The sequence below is a fragment of the Taudactylus pleione genome, unplaced genomic scaffold (assembly GCF_031769625.1).
Source record: "Taudactylus pleione unplaced genomic scaffold, aTauple2 ptg000258l, whole genome shotgun sequence".
NCBI classification, from domain to species: Eukaryota; Metazoa; Chordata; class Amphibia; order Anura; family Myobatrachidae; genus Taudactylus; species Taudactylus pleione.
The window spans coordinates 5,526,197-5,553,634 of NW_028284660.1; the positions used below are offsets into that span (position 1 = coordinate 5,526,197).

The 27,438-nt window shown below is 39.1% G+C and overlaps 1 protein-coding gene across 1 annotated transcript in view; it reads left to right on the top strand.

The window, feature by feature from the left end:
* LOC148514828 (ovostatin-like) overlaps nucleotides 1–27,438 on the top strand; it is a 306,413-nt gene that overhangs the window by 15,170 nt on the left and 263,805 nt on the right. Inside the window, exons 5-7 of the mRNA XM_088480956.1 lie at nucleotides 15,603–15,655; nucleotides 18,510–18,530; nucleotides 20,483–20,651. Of these exons, the coding sequence (XP_088337082.1) occupies nucleotides 15,603–15,655; nucleotides 18,510–18,530; nucleotides 20,483–20,651 (243 nt within the window). The remainder of the gene's footprint in view (nucleotides 1–15,602; nucleotides 15,656–18,509; nucleotides 18,531–20,482; nucleotides 20,652–27,438) is intronic.

Sequence of the window (27,438 nt, forward strand, 5' to 3'; positions counted from 1 at the left end):
GGTCCAGGGACCAGTGATCAGGGCTCCAGTGATGTCCTCCCTCCTGTCAGCTGGTCTCCCATCCTGCACTGCAGCCCGGTCATCACCTGACAGGGTCCCAGTGCAGTATGGGAAGTCAGATCACTGGAGCCTGGAGCATGCAGGTAAGTGTAATTAAGGGAGAAGGAGGGGTCATGGGAGGGGAGGGGGGTCGCATGGGTGGCTTGACAATGGGGATGGGGCTTAGCGCTAGGGGGGTAGCAGCAGCTGTCACGGGGCACTTGCCACAGTATTTTTTTTGCAAAAATACCATAACTAGTGTGTGCAGGGGATTTGCAGGGACAGAGCTTTCTCACAAGCTCTGTCCCTGCAAGGGATTTGTAGTAAATCCCTGTGATATTGCCTGAATTTGCAATGCGATTTCACTCGGTAAGATCACACTACAATCTGCATTACCAATGTGGATTGTAGTAAATAGAGCCCTTATTGAGAAATTGAAAAACCCTCTATTTAAGGGTTTAACTAGTGAGAGGACCTACACCACGCTATTATTGGATATCTGAGATGCTTGTTTTATTCTGAAAAGGCTTTCCCTGATATGCTAAAAATAGGTTCGGATGATTGGCGCTACTATATTTATGTGCTCTTATAAATGAGCCGAAAGAAGGTGCAGCCTGGAATAATCTAAACTTTCAACAGAGATGCGGATAAAGATATTTTTTTGTATAGAAGTATTTAGGTGCTCCCAAGGATCGGTGTTATTTTGGGAAAATAAAAGAGAATGGAAAAAATATAGTGTAAATCTGTGATAAAAACTAAAAAAAGAAAGTATATTGACATATACTCACCCTTTATAGGTGAGATCAGTACAATGGACACAAATCAACACCGTGGTCCTACTGTGGTTGCAATAGCAACGATGAATTAATCTGGATAGGTCTCAAATCCTGGCAGTAGTCATTATGTGAAGAAAATAAAACATGCGTCCATAGTGCAAATCAGTTGTCATTAAGTCAGAATAATAGTAAATTATATCCTGCTCTACTTATTCCAATTGCATAAGCACCTTAGACATTCATTTTAAATCCCGATGTCCATCGGTAATGAAAAAATATATATCTCTTAAAAATAATTTTATTTAACTTCCATTAAAATAATTTCATATATGGCCATACAAAAAAATGAAAATCAATAATAATATAAAATATAATATAATTATAAATTATAAAATAACCATAAATAGTGCCAAACCGTAATGTAAAAAATGTGAAGAAGGCACCAATAGCAGCAACACGTTTCACAGACCCTGTGTCTGCTTCCTCTGGCTGACAACTTGGAAATGAACCTTCCAGTCCTTAAATAGGGTACTGAGGTTCAGACAAATGATGATTGACATATGGTTAATTAATTTAAAATATACATCAAAATACATAGCAAAAATAATATAAGACATACTGCATATCAGAGAACAACATATAAGTGTTTTAAACAATGTTTAAAATGAATCCCAAAAGTTCATAAGAAAATGGGAGGATCTGAGCCAACAAATTAGATAATTAACAGCAGAGAGAGCAATCACCATGGTAAGACTCATGCATAGGTACATACGAAGATAACTGCATGGATAGCCCTCCTGAGTGTGTGAAACTAAACCCATTTTAAACACTCCGATCAGCACTGTGGTCTGTAAACCAGCAGCATGATCGGTAGCCATGGAGACAATAGACAGGTGACCTCATACATATGTAAAAAAAAAAAAAATATATATATATATATATATATATATATATGTATATATATATATATATATATATAAAATATATAAAATAATAAAATAATAATTTAAGCGCTATGATCTATAAGCCGTCAGCACAATCTGTATCCATAGAAACAATAAACAAGTGACTTCATGTGAAAATACCCAATATTCCAATCAGAAAAAAGTGACCCTAGAGACTATGATGCCACACCACACATTGTGATCCAAACTCCATAGACTTATAAGAAGGAAAGATCCTAATTGAATGTCACTTATGTGAATAATCTAAATAAATGATAGTACAATAATAATACTAATACATAAGGGATTCGAATATGTGTGACATTAATGTGAAGTATAAATTACGTGAATATCATAATATAATTAATATATAATTACAATAATATAAAATAGTGACTCTATAATACAGTGTCTTAAAATAAATGTACTAAACCCTACCTGTACATATAATTCTATATGCACATAACATGTATACTATGTGAATACAAGAAAAAAGAAAGAAGAAAAGAAATTGGGAAAAGAATGGAAAAGAAAAAACATGAAAAACATAAAATGCATGAAAAAATTGTGTAATACAAACTGCAATAATTGTCCCACATAGATCATATCAATATAGCATAATGAGGATCCGAAAAAAAAATCACATGATTTATCCATGAAATACAAGGCAAAAGCTAAAGCCAGTATGCATGTAGTGTTCCTTACAGGAAGGTGGCCAAATCAATATCTATGTTTAAGCCCATTATGAAAAGGGTCTTCAATTTATGAATCCAATAAGTTTCTTTTTTGGCAAGTTGGTTTGCACTATCACCCCCTCTTATTCCTACATGGACACGATCAATACCAATAACTCTAAGTCCAGCTGGATTACTTGAATGATTCTTTAAAAAATGTTTGGAGACACTATGAGTGAGAAATCCTTTTTTAATATTCAGGATATGTTCCCGAATCCTATTCTTTAAAGGTCTTACTGTCTTCCCAAGGTACTGTAAATGGCATGAACACTCCAACAAATATATCACATAGTCACTGTTGCAGTTGATAATTTGCTTTATTGAAAACTCCTGTTTCTTCACAATAGAGGTGAATGATGTGACCTTCTGTCCATACTTGCAAGAAATGCATGAAGTACATGGAAAAAAATCCTTTCTGTTGGATATTTAGCCAATTTTCGGATTTCTTGCCTAATGAAAGTGGTACAGTTGGAGCCAGCATATTCTTGATATTTGGTGCCTTTCTAAAAATCACTTTTGGTTTCTTTGGAAGTTGTGTACCCAAAATAGGATTGCAACATAGAATAGGCCAGTGTTTTTCAATGTTTTTAATAGCATTTGATTGATCGTTATAACCTGTGATGAAGGGTAAAATAACGTAATTTTGGCTATTGTCAGTAATATTCTAATTTAACAATTCAACTTGGTTAAATGTTCCATATTCAGTATAACAGTTTTCCAAAAGGGGAGCTGAATAACCTCTTTCTTTAAACCTCTGTGTTAAAAAAGTGGCCTGTTCTTTATAAACATCAAGATCTGTGCAATTTTTCCAAATACGCCTAAATTGACCTTTAGGGATGTGGCAAACCCAGTGGTGATTATGACAGTTTGAAGGCATAAGATAATTGTTTGAATCCACTGGTTTAAAATGAGTTTTTGTTTTAAAAGAATCCTGGTCATGATAAAAATCTAAATCTAAAAATGTAATTCTTTCTGTACTCATATTGGATTCAAATTTCAGATTAAGATCATTGGTATTAAGATAGATTAAAAATTGAGTCAGCGTGTCTTCATACCCCTTCCAAATAAAAATTATATAATCTTCGCCATAGGACCAGGTTTGCACCAAAAAGATTATTATTCCAAATGCGGTTATACTCCCAATATCCCATGAATAAATTAGCATAACTTGGTGCAAACCTGGTCCTCATGGCTGTACCTTGTATTTGTAGGTAAAATTGTGTTAAAGGTTTAAAATAATTATGATTTAAAATAAATGAAATGCTATCCAAAATTAAAATTATCTGATCCTCATGTAATCGATCATCTTTTTTCAAGAAGAATTTAGTTGATTCAATTCCTTGATGGTGTCTTATACTAGTATACAGTGATGATACATCTACTTTACACATAGTGAATCCCTTCTCCCACTTGAAACTCTTCAGTAAACTAATAATTTCAGTGGAATCCCTAATATATATGGGGAGGGTACTGACTAAAGATTGTAGAAATGTGTCCACATATTTGGACAGTCCTGATGTGAGGGAATTTATTCCTGACACTATAGGTTGACTGGGCGGTTTAACTGGATTTTTGTGAACTTTGGGTAAAATGTAAAAGTAAGGGATCCTTGGATGGGTAATAAATAAGAAATCAAATTCTGATTTCAATAAGATCTCCTTATTTGAAGCCGTCTTTAAAATTTTATATAGTTCACTTTTATAAATAATAGTAGGATCCCTTTCCAATTTTTTATAAGTGGTGACATCACTCAACAGACACTCGGTTTCTAAATAGTAATCTTCACTATTGATGATAACAGTACACCCCCCTTATCAGCCAGTTTTATAATGATTGACTCCTCCTCAGTTAGTTCTTTTAGGATTTCTCTTTCTTTCCTGCACAAATTTTTGTCCTTATTCAACTGATAACTGTCAGCTAGATCCTCCAAATCCTTCAATACCATATTATTAAAAGTTTCAACAAAATTTCCTTTACAAAATGTGGGATTAAATGTAGATGTTGGCTTCAAATTACTGTATAAAAAGGAATTGTTAGAACATATAGTTTGTTGAGCTTCAAAATTCCTTGAAGCTGCATCATTTTTCAAAAAATAACATTTTAAGGTTAAATTCCTGGTATTTTTAAGAACATCAATAAAAATGTTGAATGGATCAATATTTTTTGATGGAGCAAATCCTAATCCATTTTTAAGTAGAGATTCATGGGATTGGTTTAGTTGAAAATTACTAAAATTAAATATTCCAGTACTTAGTTCTACCTTATTTTCTTTTATGGATTTATGATTTCATCCTCTTGTTCCTCTTCTCCCTTTTTTCTTCTTAGAGGGGAGGCCATTGCTACATTTTCTTGAAGCGGTGAGCACCTGTTCTTGGTGCAAAATCTCCTGTCTTCCTCTAAAAAATGAGGAGAACCTCTGGAAAACCTCTTTCTATCATTCATATGCATATCACAATGTTCTCTATGTTGTGGAGCATCATCATATCGATTGGGATTCTGACGGTATTGATATCTGGGTTGGTGATATGGTCTAGGATACCTCCAATCATTCTGGTCTTCATATTTTCGTCCTGGTCTATAGGAAAATCCTTTGTTTTGTCCATAAAACCTATTTGGGGTGGGTGATTTATTATTTTTTGTTAGACCACTGTCCAATATGATGGTGAGTAGATGGACAGGGGTCTATTAGTGTTGTTTTTAGACGTATATCTTTGAATATGTTCTTTGTAAAACTTAAATGTCAAGTTGTCATCATCTTTTTCTTCCACCACATTTGTTAATTCATTGATAGAAAAGGCACCTTCATAATCATGTTGATCTCTTTGGAAGTTTTTCTTTTTAATATGGCTAATTTCTTGTTCGACCTTCATAACTTTCTCTCTGGTTCTAGTTTCTAGCCTCTCATAATCCTCTAGTTGTTTATGAGGACTTAAAAGATTCTTTGTTTCATTAATCTCCTTATCCAAATCTGGTAATTTGGTTTTTTATGATTGATAATTAATTTAATCAGATCAAATGAACACTAATTAATAATATTCCAACTATTATTAAAAACAACATTCTCTCCAACATTAGGGGCAAAATAAGCTTGTTTATGAATCCTTAATCCCCTTGGGATTCTTTTGACCTCCAATTTCCTAAACAATAAATTTAAATGTATACTCTCATTTAATGGTGTACATGGTGTAAAGTCCTCAAATAATTTATCCATGTTTGATATTTCGAATTTCCTTTGATTACGATAATCAAATATTGATGACCTACTAATTGATGACTCTGCCATCCTATCAGGCATATTTTCTGAAGATTTCAAATCAGAATAAAGCACCACAATCTGGGTTTGTTGAAAAGATAATGATCAAAATAGGTTTGTACGATTGGCGCTACTATGCTTATGTGGTCTTATAAATGAACCGAAAGAATATGCAGCCTGAATAATTGGAACTTTCAACAGAGATCCAGATAAAGATAGTTTTTTTTATAGAAGTATTCCGGCGCTCCCAAGGATCAGTGTTATTTTGCAGAAAAAAAAGAGAATGGAAAAAAATATAGTGTAAATCTGTGATAAAACCCCCCCAAAAAAATTATATAGACATATACTCACCCTTTATAGGTGAGATCAGTACAATGGACACAAATCAACACCGTGGTCCTACAGTGGTTGCAATAGCAACAATAAATCGATCTGGATAGGTCTCAAATCCTGGCAGTAGTCATTATGTGAAGAAAATAAAACATGCCTCCATAGTGCAAATCGGTTGTCATTAAGTCAGAATAATAGTAAATAATATCCTGCTCACCTTATTCCAATTGCATAAGCTCCTTAGACATTCATTTTAAATCCTGATGTCCATCGGTAATGAAAAAATTTATATCTCTTAAAAATAATTTTATTTAACGTCCATTAAAATAATTACATATATGGCCATACAAAAAAAAAGAAAATCAATAAAAATATAAAATATAATATAATTATAAATTAGAAAATAACCTTAAATAGTTTCAAACTGTAATGTAAAAAATGTGAAGAAGGCACCAATAGCAGCAACGCATTTCACAGGATCTAGCTGACAATTATCAGTTGAATAAGGTCAAAAATTTGAGCAGGAAAGAAAGAGAAATCCTAAAAGAACTAACTGAGGAGGAGTCAATCATTATAAAACTGGCTGATAAGTGGGGGTCCTGTTATTATGAATAGTGAAGATTACTATTTAGAAACTGAGCATCTGTTGAGTGATGTCACCACTTATAAAAAATTGGATAGGGATCCTACTATTATTTATAAAAGTGAACTATATAAAATTTTAAAGACGGCTTCAAATAAGGAGATCTTATTGAAATCAGAATTTGATTTCTTATTTATTAACCATCCAAGGATCCCTTACTTTTACATTTTACCCAAAGTTCACAAAAATCCAGTTTAACCGCCTGGTAAACCTATAGTGTCAGGGATAAATTCCCTCACTTCAGGACTGTCCAAATATGTGGACACATTTCTACAACCTTTAGTCACTCCCCTCCCCTCATATTTTAGGGATTCCACTGAAATTAATAGTTTACTGAAGAGTTTAAAGTGGGAGAATGGATTCAATATGTGTACAGTAGATGTATCATCACTGTACACTTGTATAAGACACCATCAAGGAATTGAATCCACAAAATTCTTCTTGGAAAAAGATGATCGATTACATGAGGATCAGATAATTTTAATTTTGGATAGCATTTCATTTATTTTAAATCATAATTATTTTAAACCTTTAACACAATTGTACCTACAAATACAAGGTACAGCCATGGGGACCAAGTTTGCACAAAGTTATGCTAATTTATTCATGGGATATTGGGAGTATAACCGCATTTGGAATGATAATCTTTTTGGTGCAAACCTGGTCCTATGGCAAAGATATATTTTTGATATAATTTTTATTTGGAAGGGGTATGAAGACACGCTGACTCAATGTTTATTCTATCTTAATACCAATGATATTAATCTGAAATTTGAATCCAATATGAGTACAGAAAGAATTACATTTTTAGATTTAGATATTTATCATGACCAGGATTCTTTTAAAACTAAAACTCATTTTAAACCAGTGGATTCAAACAATTATCTTATGCCTTCAAACTGTCATAATCCCCAGTGGGTTTGCAACATCCCTAAAGATCAATTTAGGCGTATTAGGAAAAATTGCACAGATCTTGATGTTTATAAAGAACAGGCCACTTTTTTAACACAGAGGTTTAAAGAAAGAGGTTATTCAGCTCTCCTTTTAGAAAAATGTTATACTGAATATGGAACATTTAACCAAGATGAATTGTTAAAGAAGAATATTACTGACAATAGCCAAACTGACATTATTTTACCCTTCATCACAGGTTATAATGATCAATCAAATGCTATTAAAACCATTTTTGAAATACACTGGCCTATACTATGTTGCAATCCTATTTTGGGTACACACCTTCCAAAGAAACCAAAAGTGATTTTTAGAAAGGCACCAAATATCAAGAATATGTTGGCTCCAACTGTACCACTTTCATTAGGCAAGAAATCCGAAAATTGGCTAAATATCCAACAGAAAGAATTTTTTCCATGTACTTCATGCATTTCTTGCAAGTATGGACAGAAGGTCACATCATTCATCTCTATTGTGAAGGAACAGGAGTTTTCAATAAAGCAAAATATCAACTGCAACAGTTACTATGTGATATATTTGTTGGAGTGTCCATGCCATTTACAGTACATTGGGAAGACAATAAGACCTTTAAAGAATAGGATTCGGGAACATATCCTGAATATTAAAAAAGGATTTCTCACTCATAGTGTCTCCAAACATTATTTAAATAAACATTCAAGTAATCCAGCTGGACTTAGAGTTATTGGTATTGATCGTGTCCATGTAGGAATAAGAGGGGGTGATAGTGCAAACCAACTTGCCAAAAAAGAAACTTCTTGGAGTCATAAATTGAAGACCCTTTTCATAATGGGCTTAAACATAGATATTGATTTGGCCACCTTTCTGTAAGGAATACTACATTCATACTGGTTTTTAGTTTTTGCCTTGTATTTCATGGATAAATCATGTGATTATTTTTTCGGATCCTCATTATGCTATATTGATTTGATACATGTGGGACCATTATTGCATTTTGTATTACACAATTTTTTCACGCATTTTATGTTTTCATGTTTTTTCTTTTCCATTCTTTTCCATATTTCTTTTCTCACTTTCTTTTTTCTTGTATTCACATAGTATACATGTTATGTGCATATAGAATTATATGTACAGGTAGGGTTTAGTTCATTTATTTTAAGACACTGTATTATAGAGTCACTATTTTATATTAGTGTAATTACATATTAAATATATTATTATATTCACGTAATTTATACTTCACATTAATGTCACACATATTCGAATCCCTTATGTATTAGTATTATTATTGTACTATCATTTATTTAGATTATTCACATAAGTGACATTTAATTAGGATCCTTCCTTCTTATAAGTCTATGGAGTTTGGATCACAATGTGTGGTGTGGCATCATAGGCTCTAGGGTCACTGTTTTCTGATTGGAATATTAGGTGTTTTATATACACATGAAGTCACTTGTTTTTTGTTTCTATGGATACTGATTGTGCTGACGGCTTATAGACCATAGCACTTAAATTATTATTTTATTATTTTTTATATTATATATATATATATATATATATTTTTTTTTACATATCTATGAGGTCACCTGTCTATTGTCTCCATGGCTACCGATTGCGTTGATGGTTTACAGACCACAGTGCTGATCGGAGTGTTTAAAATGGGTTCAGTTTCACACAATCAGGAGGGCTATCCATGCAGTTATCTTCATATGTGTCTATGCATGAGTCTTACCATGCTGATTGCTCTCTCTTCTGTTAATTATCTACTTTGCTGGCTCAGATCCTCCCATTTTCTTATTAACTTTTGGAATTAATTTTAAACATTGTTTAAAACACTTATATGTTGTTCTCTGATATGCAGTATGTCTTATATAATTTTTTTCTATGTATTTTGATGTATATTTTAAGTTAAATAACCATATGTCAATCATCATTTGTCTGAACCTCAGTCCCCTATTTAAGGGCTGGAAGGTTCATTTCCAAGTTGTCAGCCTGAGAAAGCATACACAGGGTCTGTGAAAAGTGTTGCTGCTATTGGTGCCTTCTTCACATTTTTTACATTACAGTTTGGCATTATTTATGGTTATTTTATAATTTAAAATTATATTATATTTTATATTTTTAATGATTTTCTTTTTTTTTGTATGGCCATATATGAAATTATTTTAATGGAAGTTAAATAAAATAATTTTTAAGAGATATAAATTTTTACATTACCGACGGACATCGGGATTTAAAGTGAATGTCTAAGGCACTTATGCAATTGGAATAAGGTGAGCAGGATATTATTTACTATTATTCTGACTTAATGACAACCGATTTGCACTATGGAGGCATGTTTTATTTTCTTCACATAACGACTACTGCCAGGATTTGAGACCTATCCAGATCGATTCATCATTGCTATTGCAACCACCGTAGGACCACGGTGTTGATTTGTGTCCATTGTACTGATCTCACCTATAAAGGGTGAGTATATGTCTATATACTTCTTTTTTTGGTTTTTATCACAGATTTACACTCTATTTTTTTCCATTCTCTATTTTTCCCCAAAATAACACAGATCCGTAGGAGCACCAGAATACTTCTATACAAAAAACTTTCCATGGTATGTGCCTGGAGCTCACTGTACAGAGGTGTTGATTGCACCACTTGTCCGGCCTGGAAGTGCTGTTGCAGTGGGTGCCTATATAAGGATCAGCTCACCAAGTGGCTGACCTCACTGCATGTTAGACCGTGGAGTCCTTTACACTAGCTGGACCTTTTGGTAATATCATCAGCTTCCTTTATTTATTGGGTCTGTGACACAAGTTTATAACTGCCACTTTCAGAGTTTGGCCCCATGATTTGTTGATGGATATGGCAAATGCCAGCTTCAGGTGGAATTGGAGACACTTAAATTGAAATGATGGATCCGTAGGTTTTATGGGAATCTTGGGTAATAGTAAATTTTCTCACTTGGCTTATCCCATGGAAAAAGTAGCTCCGATTATATTTTTTCCAAGACTCGTATTACATCATCTTGTACCATTACCTAGTTTTCACTCCTCAACCATCTTCCCAATTGTTGTTAGAGGATGAGCGCTGTATTCATTGAAAGGATCATAGTGAAATGCCACCATTAGCATAGAGCCCAATTAGACCTCTTCAAATTAGTGCGTGTAACACGTTGCTGGTGAAGCCTTGCATCATGCTGCTTGTCCGATTGGGATGCTCAAAAAGAGGTTTGATAGTCAGCAGCAGCCTGTTAGAACAATATAGTCTGCTCTTGGGTATCAGATGCTCGAAGCTTCATTTGTTGCTGAGCTTGCCTGTGCACTCTCATTTATGTTTGTACAGTAGTTTCTCCACTGCCAGCAAAATTTGCTGTTCTAGCCTTAGAGGATATTTTTGACAACTGGAAGCAAACTGTAATGGAAAGTGCATAGCACCCTCTGCTGGGGAAGGATAGTAATGCTATATTCTTGTAATGCTAAAATAAACTGTTCTCAGTGCTTTTCAGTGGGAGTTCTGTGAAAACATATCGCCTATGTTCTAATCCAGCTTCTAAATTATTCTTATGCCAAGTCAATTGATTGAAAGGTTTGGTCGTGATTGAGCAATAAACATACAATATTTAATTTTTATATATTAGTATGAACTAAATTTGTGTTTTACTTTGTGTGTCTTGACCATTACTTATTCTGCCATACAGGTATTTAATGATTTTTCATATGGATATTCTGTAGTGAATAGTGCAGTTTCACTTGTTTGTGTTAAGCTGGGTAAACACTAAATGGTATGTCGGCTGATCTGGCATATCGGGACGACATATTGTTAATGTCGGCAAGTGTGTCTGCACTATGACCAACCATGTGTGCTCCTGCGGGGTCGTTCGTCACATTGACATATCGATCCTACATGCTGCTTAATCTGTTAATTATATGAGCGACCCCATGCTTGTGGAGGCGCCTGGTGAACGAAATATAGTGCGGTCGTTCACCAGATCGCACGGTGGCTAATGACCGCACAATATGTCATTTATGCATCGTGCGTCAGCTAGGTACACACATCATAAGGTAGTGTGTACCCAGCATTAGAATCACAGAAAAGCACCAATTTGTTTGTTATGAATTTTTCATGGATAGATGATGTCAAAACATACTTAACCTCAGGGTAGGGGATAGAGAATGGCCTTCAACCAAGATTCTCAGTCTACATGTGCTCACCATTAAGCTGGCTCCCTTATCTTGTCTTCTTGTATGTTAACCACTGCCTGTGACTCTAACCCTTGACTTGATCGTCTATTCTGTGGATTTTGATTCTGTACTGTGCCTGACCTATTTACACTTCTTAGTCATCTGGCTTTCATCCAAGGGGGGTGCAACCTGCAATGTTCCTGCTGCAGGGTCCAAATCTACTAGCAGGGTTCCCTGGCGATGCCCAGAGCCATTTTAGACTCCTTGCCCTTGGGTGAGACTCTCCACACATGAATTCTAGTGTTTTTTGAACAATGATTGCTCAGTCTGTATGTACAAATGCAACAAACTTTCAATTTTAACCAGCTTTTGCTGCATCCGTACCACTTAAAGTTTCTGTTTGGTCTATAGAAACCTTGAGGAATTTCATTACCACATAGTTTTCATCTAGAGCAGTGGTTCTCAAACTCGGTCCTCAGGACCCCACACAGTTCACTTTTTACAGGTCACCCAGCAGGTGCACAGGTGTATTCATTACTCACTGACACATTTTAACAGATCTACAGGTGCAGCTAACTATTTCACTAGTAATTATGTGAGGAGACCTGCAAAACATGCACTGTTTGGGGTCCTGAGGACCGAGTTTGAGAACCTGTGATCTAGAGGAAAAAAATATAATTAACATGTTTTGATACACAGGGTATCTCTATCAGTTTCAGAGGATTCTCATAATACTGCTTTGTGTCACGGCCAGGGCTTCTCGGCATGGTAGTCACCGGGTAGTACCTGTGATGTCGTTATGGTGGGGGTCTCTGGCAGTGGTGCTGGTGTTTGTTGAGGGGCATTGGCTGCACGTGGTTCTGTGCAGGCACATTGTCACTAGGCCTGGTGAGGTCTGGCGGTGTTTCCGTTCCGTTGGCATGGGCGCTGCCATCTTGCCTGCAGCCATGTGATCCCAGCTGTCCAATCCTGGTAGGTCATGTGCTCATTCCAGCCAGTCACAATGTGGCACTGAGTATTTAGGAAGGTCCAGAGCCTTCCTTCCTTTGCCAGTGCAACGTGTTTCTCAGCTGCTGCTGAGATAGAGTACCTGTGACTTATCTGCCTGCCTGTCTGTTACGCTACTAGTCTGAACCTTGCCTGCTCCAACCTGCTGGATTTACCCTGCACCCTCCACATACCTTTCATCTGCCTGAGTACCTTAACCTGCTGTTCCCTACACCTTGCCTCCCTTCACTCCCAGCTGGACTTCACTACCTCTGTCTGCATCAGTTACAGCTCACCATACCTACATTCAGTTACAGCTCATCAAGCCTGCATTCTGTTTTAGCTCACAATACTTATACTGGACTGTTCCTGCCTATCACTATCTGGACATTTGTTCATTAACCCTCACTACAGTCATCAAGTGCACTTTAGTGCTATACCTGGACTTTTTGTTTGCCATTCCCATGTCTTCTCAGTCACTTATTAAAAACCTCTCTTTTTTCTTTTAGTCTGCTCCTGTGCCTGCTTCTATCACCACCCCGGGTCCACAACAAATTCAGAACCTCACACTCACACTTTATAACTAAAGCCATTGGTGGTGTGGCGATCGACGTGAGTTTGAGCCCCCAAAGCAGGACTTTAGATAAGATTAGCTGATAAACCTGTGCTTTTGGGTGTACACATGCAGCACTGGCACCTAAATGGAGCAACAACTGAATTGCTATGTCAAGCGGGCAAATGCGTTTGGGCATCCAAAAAACATATGATTTGCCACAAAAGATTGAAAATTACTTTTTTACCCTGTAACCTAATAACTTCAAACAGTCTTATCTTTTTTTTTACATTACCTATCCTCCTATCTACTATAAACTCTTACTTTTCCTCAAATTCTAAACCAGTCACTACCTCCCCCTCAAATCGCTTTCACTAAATCTCTCAAATTCTAATATTATTCAGATAAACAGATTATTTACTTTAATTCAAAATAATAATTAGTCATGAAATAGTCTAATACATATATTATATACAGTATGGTGCACTTTCAGAATGCGTTGGACCTGGGTCTTTAAGAACCTGAATTATGAGAAATATCTTGTCGCTGATTTACTAAATATCTCCTTAGAACTACAGATCTCTCTATTTCTCATAACTTTTGTACTGCAGTTTGTTCTGCAAATTTCACTGAGTGCTCACTCGCTGCTGTTTTGCTTTCTGTGTCTTTTCTGTAATGGAATTGCTATTTGGTTGGGTTGCCTAATTTCCATGATGAATGTTAAATTGCTGCATATTCCTGCTCTTGGTAGTAGGAATCTCTGTTACCTATTTACTCTTCACATCCACTCCTGGTAAATTCACTCTGGCACTACCCACTACCTATAGTGAGGAGGGGATTGCAGACTGTGCTGACAGATTGTTGCACACTCTCTGCAGCACACTGACTGACTCAGAGGTATGCTATGGTGAGATCTATTGTAGTCTTGTCCTCGTGCCCCTTCTGTACACCCGCTCAGGGCTCACAACCATTCTAGATATTTCCCCTCTTGTTCAGCGCTTCTATTCTGCGACAACAGGCAGAACTGCGCGTACACAGGCCATTCAGTGGCTGCTATGGCGGCATCTATTGGCGATTGCCTGTCTGCAAAATGCCTCTACAAAGTCCTTCCCTTGTGTATGTTCCTACATCTGAAATCAGCATCCATAGATGTTAAAATAACAATTGGTATGTGTTTAAATGCACTGTCAGTCATACCAGCCAAACTTACACCAACCCGATGGCACATGCAGTGTCTCCATCTGTGTAAGGTCTCCTTTGTGTGCGGTTAAGTGTCTGTGTATGCAACCACTTTCACCAACAAGCCTGCAGCACTCCCATAACACTCCCATAAGATGGACCATCTCAGTGTGTAAGACACTGACAAGTCACTGCCCAGGAACGACCAGCACTTTTCCAAGACATTTTTGATACCTTTCTTCTTGATCATAACCTTAGTGTGTACACACAGAGTAATGCATGCACCATACGAGTTGTAGGGATTTTCACACACAATCACTATCAAAAAATCGCTTAACTACATGAACTTTGCATGAGACTTGGAATCAGGCGCATGGTCACCTTTGACCGATGTTAACCCGTCCGCTGCCTCTGATGGACCACAACAAGCAGTAGAGCTTACACAAGCATTATGGCCGGAATAAGGTCATGTGGGGCTGGGGAAGAAAATGATCACGGGCCTATTAAGAGAAGCAAAGGAACTGTGACGAGTGTTGTGTGGGCGTGGCTAGTGCAATGTGGGCGTGTACATCTCTTACACTTCCAGGCCCAATGTCTTACTAAATATGTAAAAATAGAATAAATGCATAATTTTAAGAGAAAAATAGAAATACAATTTTTATACTTAGCAGCTGGCAGCTGGTTATCATCATGCTATTAAGAGGATGGACCTATTGTTATGTAGAGGCCAGGAGCTGTAGTCCCATCCGTTCCATTGTTAATCTGGCCCTGATCATGCACAAGGACATGATAATTTGTATGGGAGCAGTTTCCAAAACAGGAAAGTTGTTAAAATGCACATAGCGATTAAATAGACGCACTTGTGTGGGTGACGGCACGGTGTGTGGGCTTACAGTTGTCCTGTTCTTTGATGAGTTCCTCTTAAAAAAAATTTTTTTATTAATCTCCTCATTATTACAAATTATAATGTATCAGTCCTGCATTAGTCTTTCTAGGGAATATGAATGTATTTTGCTACTTATGAACTGTTACTGTATTGTGCTTTCCCCGCAGTGCGATGTAGACTGGTTTGTCTGACTAATGAACTGAAGCCTGTTAATCACAAAGTAAGTGACTATTATCTGATTATTCTTCATATGTCCGCTAATAAGTCCTCTCTGCCTTGAGTAAGTGGAGAAATTTATATAAAAAAAATGAAAAAGTTAGGGATCAAGCAAATTGTTTATTTCTCCTTGATAAATAGTTCTTATTTGCGGGTATATCTCAATTATGGATGTACTAAAGTTCAATGCATTATTGTGGTGGCTCAGGTGTGTAATATCCTACCTTCCAACATGACCAGTTCCATCAGTTACAAAAAACTCTACTCCTGGACTTCCAACCTGATTTATGATTGCAGTCACCTGTGTTGTACTAGGTAATTGATGAGACAGGTGTTACCGCACAGGTGGCTGCAATAATAAGAAGGAAGTTGAGAAACAGAGGATTTTGGCCCTCATTCAGAGCCGTACGCTCTGAGCAGAGCGCACGCTCTGCATGAGGGCAGGGCTCCATTTTCATGGAGCGTCCTCCTGGACGCTCGTATAGCTGTGGGTCACCACCCACAGGCTATACGAGCGTGCATTTTGATGGCCGCGATGGTCGTGACCATCGCGACCATCGAAATTGCGAGCCGGAGCCTGCGGTTGAGGTTTTCAACCGCAAGCTCCGGAGTGATTTTGGCTCTATCAGAGCCAAAATCACTCCCACTGACATCACTAGTGATGTCAGTGGGCCGGCTTCTGACGGGAGGCGTTCCCGTGGGAACGCCCCCGTCAGGGAGGCACGCCCCCGGCACGCCCACCAAAGGGGGCGTGCTGTCAATCAACATTGACAGCACGCCCCCTTTGATCGGACACAACGAGCGAAGGAAAGTCCTTCGCTCGTCGTGTCTGGCGCATGCGCACGACGGAGCTCCCTCCGTCGTGCGCATGCTCAGTGCAGACCATCGACCCACTTGCGAGCGGACAGCCGCTCGCGAGTGGGTCTGAATCAGGCCCTTTGTTCCTAATGGAATGGGTAATGTTGGAGGGTCTGTAATATTTCACACACTACAAGGCAGTTAACACTAAATCCTGGAGAAATGGGATGATTACACAGGGTGGGGGGGGGCAGGCACTAATTATGCCCCCCTTTCCCTCTCTTACATGTCAGTGGCAGTGTCACTGTCTCCCCAGCTGTGTGCTGGGCTGTGGTGGGACCAGGGAAGCTGCTGCCACTACATTTGCCCCTAGCTGATGGGCACAAGGCATCACCCTGTGGAGCGTACTGCGCCGCTTAATACTATTTTAAAGGTGAGGCCATGCCTACTGACATTGGGCCACACCCCAAAAAATGACCGTGGTCCTGCAAGGCTCACTACGGCCCTGACCATCGAACATCCTCCTCTGCTATCACCTTCTCAAATGTTGATAGCAAAAAAAGGAAGATAAGTAGCATTTATTATTAAAATTAAAAAACATTTCTTCAAATAAATTTTTTTCTACTTTTTTATTATGTACTTTATATTTTCTTCCATTGAATTTGCACTGCTAGCAGTTCAGGCTTTCAAGTGCAGTGCCCATGGGCACAGAGTATGGGGAGGGGAGGGAAAACCCAGGTCCATGTCTCAGTGGGGGCCCTGGAGGTAACCCCCCCCCCCCCTTGCATGTGCTGCAGCCTTGTAACCATGAAGTATCAGCAGCCCAGGCTGTGTTTACTGCTGTCGGCCAATATCGCCTGTAATATTTCTGTGCTAAATAGCCTCCAAATTGTATTCTGTTTGGCCATAATTCATATATAGACATCTTAAGCTGTTGAGTAACTACATCTCCTAACATGACACTGGCTGTTGAGCATCACTTACTTGTCACGTATTTTCTTGAGTTGTGTAGGTGCGAGGCACTTTACTATTACATTGTTAGGCTCTGTTACATGCTATGGATACAGGGCCTGATTCAGAGCCACTCGCTCTGAATCAGGGCCTGGCTTTTTTTTTTTTGGAGTGGCCTCTTGTAACCACCCACAGCTATTGTGAGCGGCCATGATGATGGTCGTGATGGTCAAGACCATCGCGACCATCGGGCTTGTGACGAGAGCCTTGCGGTAGGGTCTCATGGCCGCAAGCCCCAGAAAGATTTCGGCTCTAACAGAGCTGGAATCTCTCCACTGACATCATTTGTGATGTCTCTGGTGGCCGCCCCCAAACAGAAGGCATTCTTATGGGAACGCCTCCATTTGGGCAGCCACCCCCCTGGCCCGTCCACCTAAGGGGGCGAGCTGTCACTCAACATCGACAGCTCGCCCCCTTTGGTGCGAGACCTGGAGCAATGGTTTTCCCGTCGCTAGCCGGGTCTCACGCATGCACACGACAGAACCGGCACTGTCGTGCACATGTGCTGTGTGCCACCATTGACCCGGTTGCGAGCACTCAGCGCTTGCGACCGGGTCTGAATCAGGCCCACAGTTTTTTCCACAGAACAGTTTTATTTGGTGTATCCAGAGGTAATGAAAATACTAATACTACTACTATTATTATTATTATTATTAATAATAATAATAATAATAATAATAGTAATAATAATAATAATTTTATTAATAATAATAATTTTAATAATAATAATAATAATAATAAAAATAATAATATTATTATTATTATTATTATTTATTATTATTATTATTATTATTATTATTATTATTATGACTGCCTACAAATTATAAAGACTTTAGTGAAACACTAGACTCAAAGCCAGATTTATAGGGCAATGTATGTAAAAACAGTTACAAAGAGAATGCATAAAACAATACATTAAAGCTGTCTGAAGGTACAGTAAAAACTATTTTTGTGTAGTGTAAAAATTACAATTATTATTGTGTCTATGGCTATATGTGGGGTCCATATTTGTTTCCAATGTAAAAAGAGCTATTTTTTTTAATTTGCAGGTCACAAACATCTCCTTTATGGTAAGATATTAAAAATTCAAATATTCAACTTTTCTTTCCTGTAAGAACAACTTGCTGCAGAAATTATGAATTTATTTGTTGTCACTCAATGATGATATCTTCAAAAAAGTCAGTCATCGCTAAGTTCACTGTTAGTAGTAGTGGGGTTTTATCCATACCTCCCAAATTTCCTGGTATAGGCCGCTTTGTGGGCCTTGTCCCACCTACAAACTTGTGTGTCCTGTGGTGGAAAAAGGTGCCATTACGCTGAGCAGCGTGAGCGGGTGACATACAAATTTGCTACTGATGGGCGTGGCAGTGAATGAATGGATGTTCAGAGAGGACAAGAGGTGGTTAAGGGGCAGCATAAAGTTTGGCAAGCAGTAGGTATGTCAGGGGAGTAGCCACCCATCGTGATACAGCCATGCCCAAGTTGGGATGTCATCAACTTGAACAATCTGAAAAAGCTAATTGACAAACAGCAGTATTCCTTTTCAACATGTACAGCATGTTATATATAGAAAACAGACACAAGATGATTAATTTACTAACCATGTATATACATGCATAATTTACACTAAAATTCTGCAATAGTGAGCTACTGTACCACTGCAGCTGTTATGGCTGTACACTAAGTCTCATCACACATTCCTGTGCGCAGAGTCTCTTGTTGGGTTACAGTGGTTTAAATAGGCAATGAATACTCAATCCTGGTGACAGGTTTAGTCTCAGTTGTTATTCCCTGCTCCAGGATATAGTTTTAATTTTCTGTTCTTGTGTTTTTACCTCTGATTCTTTTTGAGATTGTTTGCTACCTGCCCTGACCTCACATCTGTTTATCTTATTTTATTCATTTTCATTTTGAACCTTATTACATTGTTTCTCTAGATTTTGTTTACTGTGTACAGTACATTAACCATAATCCTCAGGAATGGTCCAAGGACTTCAAGTACATACTGTAATAGTTGAGTACAGTAGTGACTTGCTGGTAGTTTTTAGTGTGTTATTATCAGGACACTCCTACTGTCCTGTTCACCACTGGGAGTATTAGCACATTACTATCTACAGTACCATATTGATTGTTACATTTCATTATACAGGCAGTACTTTTACCAATCAGGTGTCCCATTATATCCAATTGAATATACTATACATAGCCTTAGATAAGTTCTATACTATACAGATATACTTCACATTATATTATTGGCAGACCCTCTGTAAAGATTACATTAGTGATCGCTTACAGTTTTGAAAAACACAAGATTGGCGAATATTTGGTGATTGCACTCAGAACCTGCAGCTGGATTACAGTTGGGATGCTTGGAGTATTGTTAGGTCAGAGGTTGATATCAATGGTAGGGCCTGAGCCCTACCATTTTTATAGTAATCAGTGGTACCTAGGCATTAATCAGTGGTACCTAGGTGCACTCTTTTAAATTAATGAAATATGTCCGATATTATAATCATCAAAAATGCTGTAAGGACAGTTAAGACTAGAGATGTTTGGTTTGGTTTTCCTAAAATATGAACACACTTGAACTTAAGGCTTCCGAGCCAAATCGAGTCCCAGTTTGGAATCACTTTGGGCTTCCGAGTAGAACTGAGTCCCAGCTCAGATCTGCTGTCAGTTCAGAACTCAGATTTAAAAACCGAACTTGGGTTTTGGATTGCATGTAAATATGTCCAAATGACCTGATTTTAGCTGTTTTATCGATTTTTTTCTTTAATCAAAACTGAAACTGAACCAAAACTCTTGGTGGTTTTGATAAAACCAAAACACGATAATAAATTAGAGCCAATAATGAAAACATGGGGGTCCATGCACATCTCTAGTTAAGACCGCTATGTTTTTTATATCAAAAGAGAGTCAGATGCCTTTAATCAAATAATAGAAACTTTGGACATCAATTAATTAATCTTGGGGCTATCACATAAGGAAATCGGCTCATCTATGACTTATATATCACCTGCAGGAACCATCTGGTGCTTGTATAGCCCAGGTACAGAATCCAGAGATGAGGAATGGCGTTGTTGAAGTGGAATTTGTTCTTGCTCTTGAAGCAAATCCTGGATATTACCAGATCAACTTTGAAAAAAAAATAGGTTCTCCCTACGCCGAGTGGTTTCAAGTGGAGACATACAGTACGTCCTAATCACATTATTATTATTATTATTATTATTATTATTATTATATGCGAATGATTCCTGGACTGCACAACCTGACTTTTTATATAATGGGAGGTGCTATCTGATGAGACTAATTGCAGGCACAGAAACAGACAAATCTCAGGTGCACAACTCCAAATTATTAATAATATATAAATAAATGCAATAAAATTTTGCAATCAATAGAGGTTTTTAGCATAATCATGGCCAAGGTTATGGGCCTACCCACCATATCCAGGTAACCTCTTTCGGGTAGGTCCTTAACATACTAGGGTTCAAATCCAGAGCGCAGGACCCCCCAAAACTGCCCTAGCCAAGCCGCCCCAGGGCACCAGCATATTAAGAAAAGTGCAGTGTAAAGAGATAGTTAGGAGCAGCTGCAGCTGCATATAAAGAATGAAAATAAAAAAGTGAAGTACATATATATTTAACACACAGTGAAGGGTTAAAATGTGTTAGAATGGAAAATGTGTTATAATGCAGTGCCCTGAGACAAATCAGCCAACGCACTCCAGGGGGACCCACGCCCCAAAGATGAACCAAAGTTGCACTACAGTATATAACTTGTAGGACTTACCTAGAATTGTTTATAAAGAGAACAGATGGATACTAGCACACCAAGATTTCTTAGAGGGCATTGGATGCAAGCGAGCTGCTGTATAGGATATCTGACTAGATCCTTAAGTGTTGATAGTGAAAAAGATATACTGCGCTCAGCTAGCAACAAATTTAACGTACAAAATCTATGAACCAAGTCTGGAGTCGATCTATGTTTGCACGTATGATATGAAAGGACAGTATTGGCAAATACTTGTTAGACAATGTGGGAATTATGTAATAAAATAGATTTATTATCAAAGTGGCTAAACCATATAGAGCAGAAAACCTGCACATGCACACAAAACAAACAATAACCTAAACAAATCAGTTACGAAATGAACTCAGCATACACTGATCCAGACCATATGAACTATGTGTCAGGATAAGGTAATGGATAGCGAATATAAAGTCAAAGGTTGATATTAGTTGAGTGATCAAGTGCACTGACGTGTACAATCCCAAATGAATCTGAATAATAAATGTCACTCTTATGATCAGAAAGCGGCGTCCCGCTATAGTGGCAACAAGAAGTGGTACAAAGTTCAGTCTGAGGTATGGTGCCCAGGATGATCTTCACGGGGACAAGAGTACGGTGCAAACACCGGGGAGCAGTAGCCTCCTGGTTGCAATGTGATCCGCTAACCGTGTCCGAATCGGAGGTTGCCTGAATGACCAGGCCGCCCTCTGACCTGCAACAACAGTGGATGACACTGAGTCCAACGGGAGACTGCCCGGCACCGCTGCTCACTTGAGTCGCGTGCCGTGCGTCTCCCCCTGTGTACCCGGTGACTTACCTGTCTCACCCTGGGCTTCACCGCTCCTTCCCCTGCCGGCTATGTTCCTCCGGATGGTAGAGTTGCTGGTAGTCTCCTCCGTGATGCGGTCACCGGATCGGTGGTCACATGTGTTGCGTGGATGATTACTTCAGTCTGGATGTTCTTAGTCTGCAGCGCGCACTCGTATAGGTAGCCACAATGAAACAGCAATGCTTGGATGTATGGATTAACTCCAACGCATTTCTGCCTGGATGGCCTTTCGCAAGGAGTAATGTGTTCTGTTCCTGTCAATGTTAAATAGCAGAGTTTCTTCTCTCTGATTGGTCATGTGCATACTGGGAGGGTTTGGAATGCTAATTAGCAGTAGAATAGGCTTGCATCAGTGTGTATATACTTTACATCTAATCCACAGCAGTATACATATTGAATCTTCTCCTAACAGTAGTCAGGGTGCATGGTGAGCTACAGATCTATAGTTAGGACAGAATACAGAATGTGTCAGTATATTCCTACAACTAACAACATTGTTACTGAATATTTCCCAGGGACACTTTGCAATTCTGAAATCAGACAGTCAGTACTGTGTCAGTGCAGCCCAGCTCCAGAGCCTAGCATTAATTGCATGAAAATAAAAAAGTGAAGTACATATATATTAAACACACAGTGAAGGGTTAAAATGTGTTAGAATGGAAAATGTGTTATAATGCAGTGCCCTGAGACAAATCAGCCAACGCAATCCAGGGGGACCCACGCCCCAAAAATGAACCAAAGTTGCACTACAGTATATAACTTGTAGGACTTACCTAGAATTGTGCCTAATACAGTGTGCATATACATTACCATACTCCATGCTTTTAAACCAATAAGGTAGGGTGCTAGTCCAGAATAAGGGCGTCTCTTTTCCCTCAGAAGTGCAATAAAGCACATTAAATGGAGTATATGCGAAAGATTCACTTTTTTATTTTCATTCTTTATATGCAGCTGCTCCTAACTATCTCTTTACACTGCACTTTTCTTACTATGGTGGTGCCCTGGGGCGGCTTGGCTGGGGCAGTTTTGGGGGGTCCTGCGCTCTCTATTTGAACCCTAGTATGTTAGGGACCTACCCGAAAGAGGTTACCTGGATATGGTGGGTAGGCCCATAACCTTGGCCATGATTATGCTAAAAACCTCTATTGATTGCAACATTTTATTGCATTTATTTATATATTATTAATAATTTGGAGTTGTGCACCTGAGATTTGTCTGTTTCTGTGCCTATTATTATTATTATTAACCTTTATTTATATGGCACCACAAGTGTTCCTCAGCGCCTTACAAAGTACATAAACAAATAATATGACAGGTGACTTACAATACAATATAGGACAAGGACATGGATAATATACATTGCTACATTAGTGACCATAACACCTAGATATGCAACAGAGCATAAGCAACCAAGTGTTAGTTGCCCTGGTGGGGGGTAAGAAGTAGATGAAAGTAAAGTAAGGAGAAACACAAGAGGGTAGAGGGCCCTGCTCGTAAGAGCTTACATTCTAACATTCACATCACTCATGCAACTGATATACAGTATGTAGATATGATTGGGAGCATTTATCAAGGCTTTTGTTATTTAAACATTTTATTGAAACATCTCAAGAATTTACAAGGTTATTAGTAACAACATAAATATGAATAAATGTTAAACAGATATAACCTCATATATACTATCAAAACAAGGTGAATTTTGATGTTTGTTTTTTTCTTTTTCCCAACTTAATACAATATAATCAGCTGAGTTTACCAAATAGATTGAAAATAGGAATAAAGGAGGAGGAAGGTCAGCCTAGGGGGAAAAAGAAAAACAATAACAGAAGTAAAAATGAAAATGTAGAAACAAAAATAAAAAGCGACATTAGCATTGCCCATACTATTAAACCATTCAGATATGTCTGGATATTGAAAGGATCAAATTGAGGTGTCAAGGGTTAAAGCACTATGGGGTATATGTACTAAGCAGTGATAAGAGACAGAGTGAAAAGTGATAAGTAAGTGATAAGGTGCCAGCCAATCAGCTCCCAACTGTCATCTCACAGGCTGTGATTGAAAATTGACAGCTGGGAGCTGATTGGCTGGCAACTTATCACTTCCTTATCACTTTTCACTATGGGCCTGATTCAGAGCCGTTCGCAATTTGCGGACGTTCGTTCAGGAAAAGGGGGTGGCTATTCAAATGAACCGTTTGCTCTTTGCGGTCTGTTGACGCCTCCATGCCTGAACGAGCGAACAAAACCTGCGGCCACTATTTTGTAAAAAACGCCCCCTGGCCGCTCGCATCACACGTCATGTCCGCTATTTAATAGATTAATCGAGTACATCGAACAGCGTATGAACTGCTCGCTATTCTTGTGGCTGGTTTTTCCTACCACTATATTGCGAGCAGTTTGGACTATAAAACAACCAGGTGATGTGGTCAATGACGCTGCTGTTTAAATTCTGCACACCCATAAAACGCCCGTTTTGACCTTTAAGCACGCCTGCGTTCTTAGTTCCACTCCCCGTTTTCAAGCACCTTCCCCTGTTACCACCCACATAAGCCTCCTCCTGTCACTCAAAGTAGCAGGCATTCACTATATAACGATTTCTGGCCGCACTGACTGGTTTGCGCATTAAAATCCGTACACATACGCAAATGTGAAAACATCGCTCCGAATGAGCGAACGGCCACTTACGAGCGGCTCTGAATCAGGCCCTGAATCATGCCCTCTGTCTCTTATCACTGCTTAGTAAATAGACCCCTAAGTCATACAACATGTTGGAGAAGATATCAGGTTGTATTCTCAAATACTTTGTTTATACCAGTCTGCAATTGTAATGGGAGAGTGAGAAGGTATGGCTCCCATTTAGTATAGAATCTCTGCACACCTTGTCCAATATCAGAAAAAGCATTATGCAAAATAGATATGTTCTAATATCATTGATTTAAGTTCTTCAATGGAAGGGGCTGTCCTCTTAATCCATTTTTCAAGTATAAGCTTTTTTGCTATGGTGACTATAAGGATTAGGGACCTCATTCAGAGCCGGTCGCACAGAGCGTGCGGTCGGTCTGAATGAGGGGAGGACCTCTTGAATTTTCAAGACGTCCTCCTTTGCGGTGGTAAGGCTGTTGGTTAACACCCACCGCCTTACGACCGCCTAAGGTGATGGTCGCGATGGTCAAGACCATCGCGACCATCGGGGCTTACGTCGAGACCCTAGGGTAGGGTCTCCCTTGTCGTAAGCCCATGAGAGCTTCTGGCTCTGTCTGAGCCGGAAGCTCTCCACTGACATCACTAGTGATGTCAGTGGGGCCGTCCCCAAACGGTAGGCGTTCCCATGGGAATGCCCCCGTTTGGGCTGCCACCCCCCGGCCCACCTTCCAAACGGGGCGAGCTGTCAATCAACCCCTTTGGATCGAGACCCGCTATGACCGGCGCTGTTGGTTGTAGCGGGTCTCACGCATGCGCACAACGGCGCCGGCGCTGTCGTGCGCATGCTCTGTGCGGGGGCCATCAACCTGGTCCGAGCGCATCGGCGCTAACGACCGGGTCTGAGTGACCCCCTAAGAGTGGTAAAATATGCCGTATACGTGTTCCATCTTTCCATGCTTTGAAATGTGCAAACAACATTGGGATAGGTAAAAGTGCAGGTTAATATCAAAAGTTTGATTAATGAAATGTAAAACCTTACGCCAGAATTTTTTTATAACAAGACCAGAAAGCATGAATAGAAGATGCATTGTCCTTAGAACACTTCGAAAATTGACCAGTAGATCCCAAAATCATATACTTCCATTGATTCTGAGGAATAAATGCTCTATGTATGAATTTGATATGGACGTCTTGTAATCTAGAGAATCCTTATGTTTTCAGTATAGTCCCTATGTGAGAAAGCAATTCTTGAATGTTTCCTAATTCAGGAAAGGTCTCTTGACCATCTAACTTGAAGATTACGCCATAATATATCAGGGTCATTTAGTAACAAATGGGGGTACAGATATCGTGTTCGGTAGGGAGATGTAGAACGTATCCGTAGCAAAGATTCTATCACATTAGACAGAGGTTGTGTGGAGCTGATGCCTTTAGGAAATTTGGTGTTTGCATAGTGGCAAACTTGCAAGTACATGAAAACATGTTTTGCTGGAAGATGGAATTTCTCCTGTAGTTGTTGGAAGGACATAATTAAGTCACCAGGATCAAATACATCTCGGATTGAACTTATCCCTTTACATTTCCAATGCATGAACCAAATATTCTGCAAAGATGGTGGGAAGTCTGGGTTGCCCCATAAAGGAATATATTTGGTAACTGTATATTCTGTAGTTAGTTTTTTAGAAATGCTTCTCCAAGCAGCATAAGTATCCTGAAAAAGTAAGTGATTTTTCAGGATATATGCATATATTAGCAGGAATATCTGTGTCAGGGTTCAGTAGGGGATCGGCCGTGCCTTACCATCACACCAGCTTCCTCTGGCTTCCCAGGCAGTCGGACGGCTGGTGCAGCAGTGGAGGAGGAGCTGAGGATTCTCCCTGGAGGCTGTGGGTGGTCCGGTGACGGATATCAGAGTTCCTGTCATGGGCACCACCATGACAGTCACCCCATGTGACAGTGCTTCCATCCCATGATAGGTTGTTGATCAGCTGATGTTGTGCACCTATCAACAGTTACCCTAGGGTATATATCCAGCTCCCTTTTCCCCAGGAAATTGCGTGAACAATGGTTGTCTCCTAGTGCATATTAGTTGAGTTCCCGGTCCAGGTTCTCCTACTCCTTGTAATAGTTTCTAGTACCATCCTTAAGCTACAGTGTGTCTCAACATATCTCCCTGTGTTCCTAACTGTCAGCGTGTATCCTATGCAACAGGGCGTCCAACACCTCTGCCTGTGTTCCTAATTACCAGCGTGTATCCTGTGCAACAGTGCATCCAACGCCTCAGCCTGTGTTCCTAACTGCCAGCATGTATCCTATGCAACAGGGTGTCCAACACATCTGCCTGTGTACCCCCGCATCGGTGTCTACCGACAATGCTGGCAAACTCTATCTCTGCCCGTGTGCTGCTTGTGCACCCCACAGCACTAAAGGGTGTCATTACGCTACTATTGAAGTGCACCCCAAGTGCCGGACCCCCACGCAGTTGTGCGTCATCATACGCTAAGCACCTCAAGTGCCAGCTCTCGGCACCTAGTGCGTCTGAGTACTCTTTCAGAGGTACTATCTCCTAGAGAACCTCCTAGCACATGAGTGCCTTGTTTAAGGCATTTCCCCAGGGCCCAAGATATTTGTATCTCCATTCCCAAGTAGCTTGGGTACCTGGTCAAAGGACCGTGACCTGCTTGCAGGGTGCAGCTAAGCCCATATCCCGCTTGG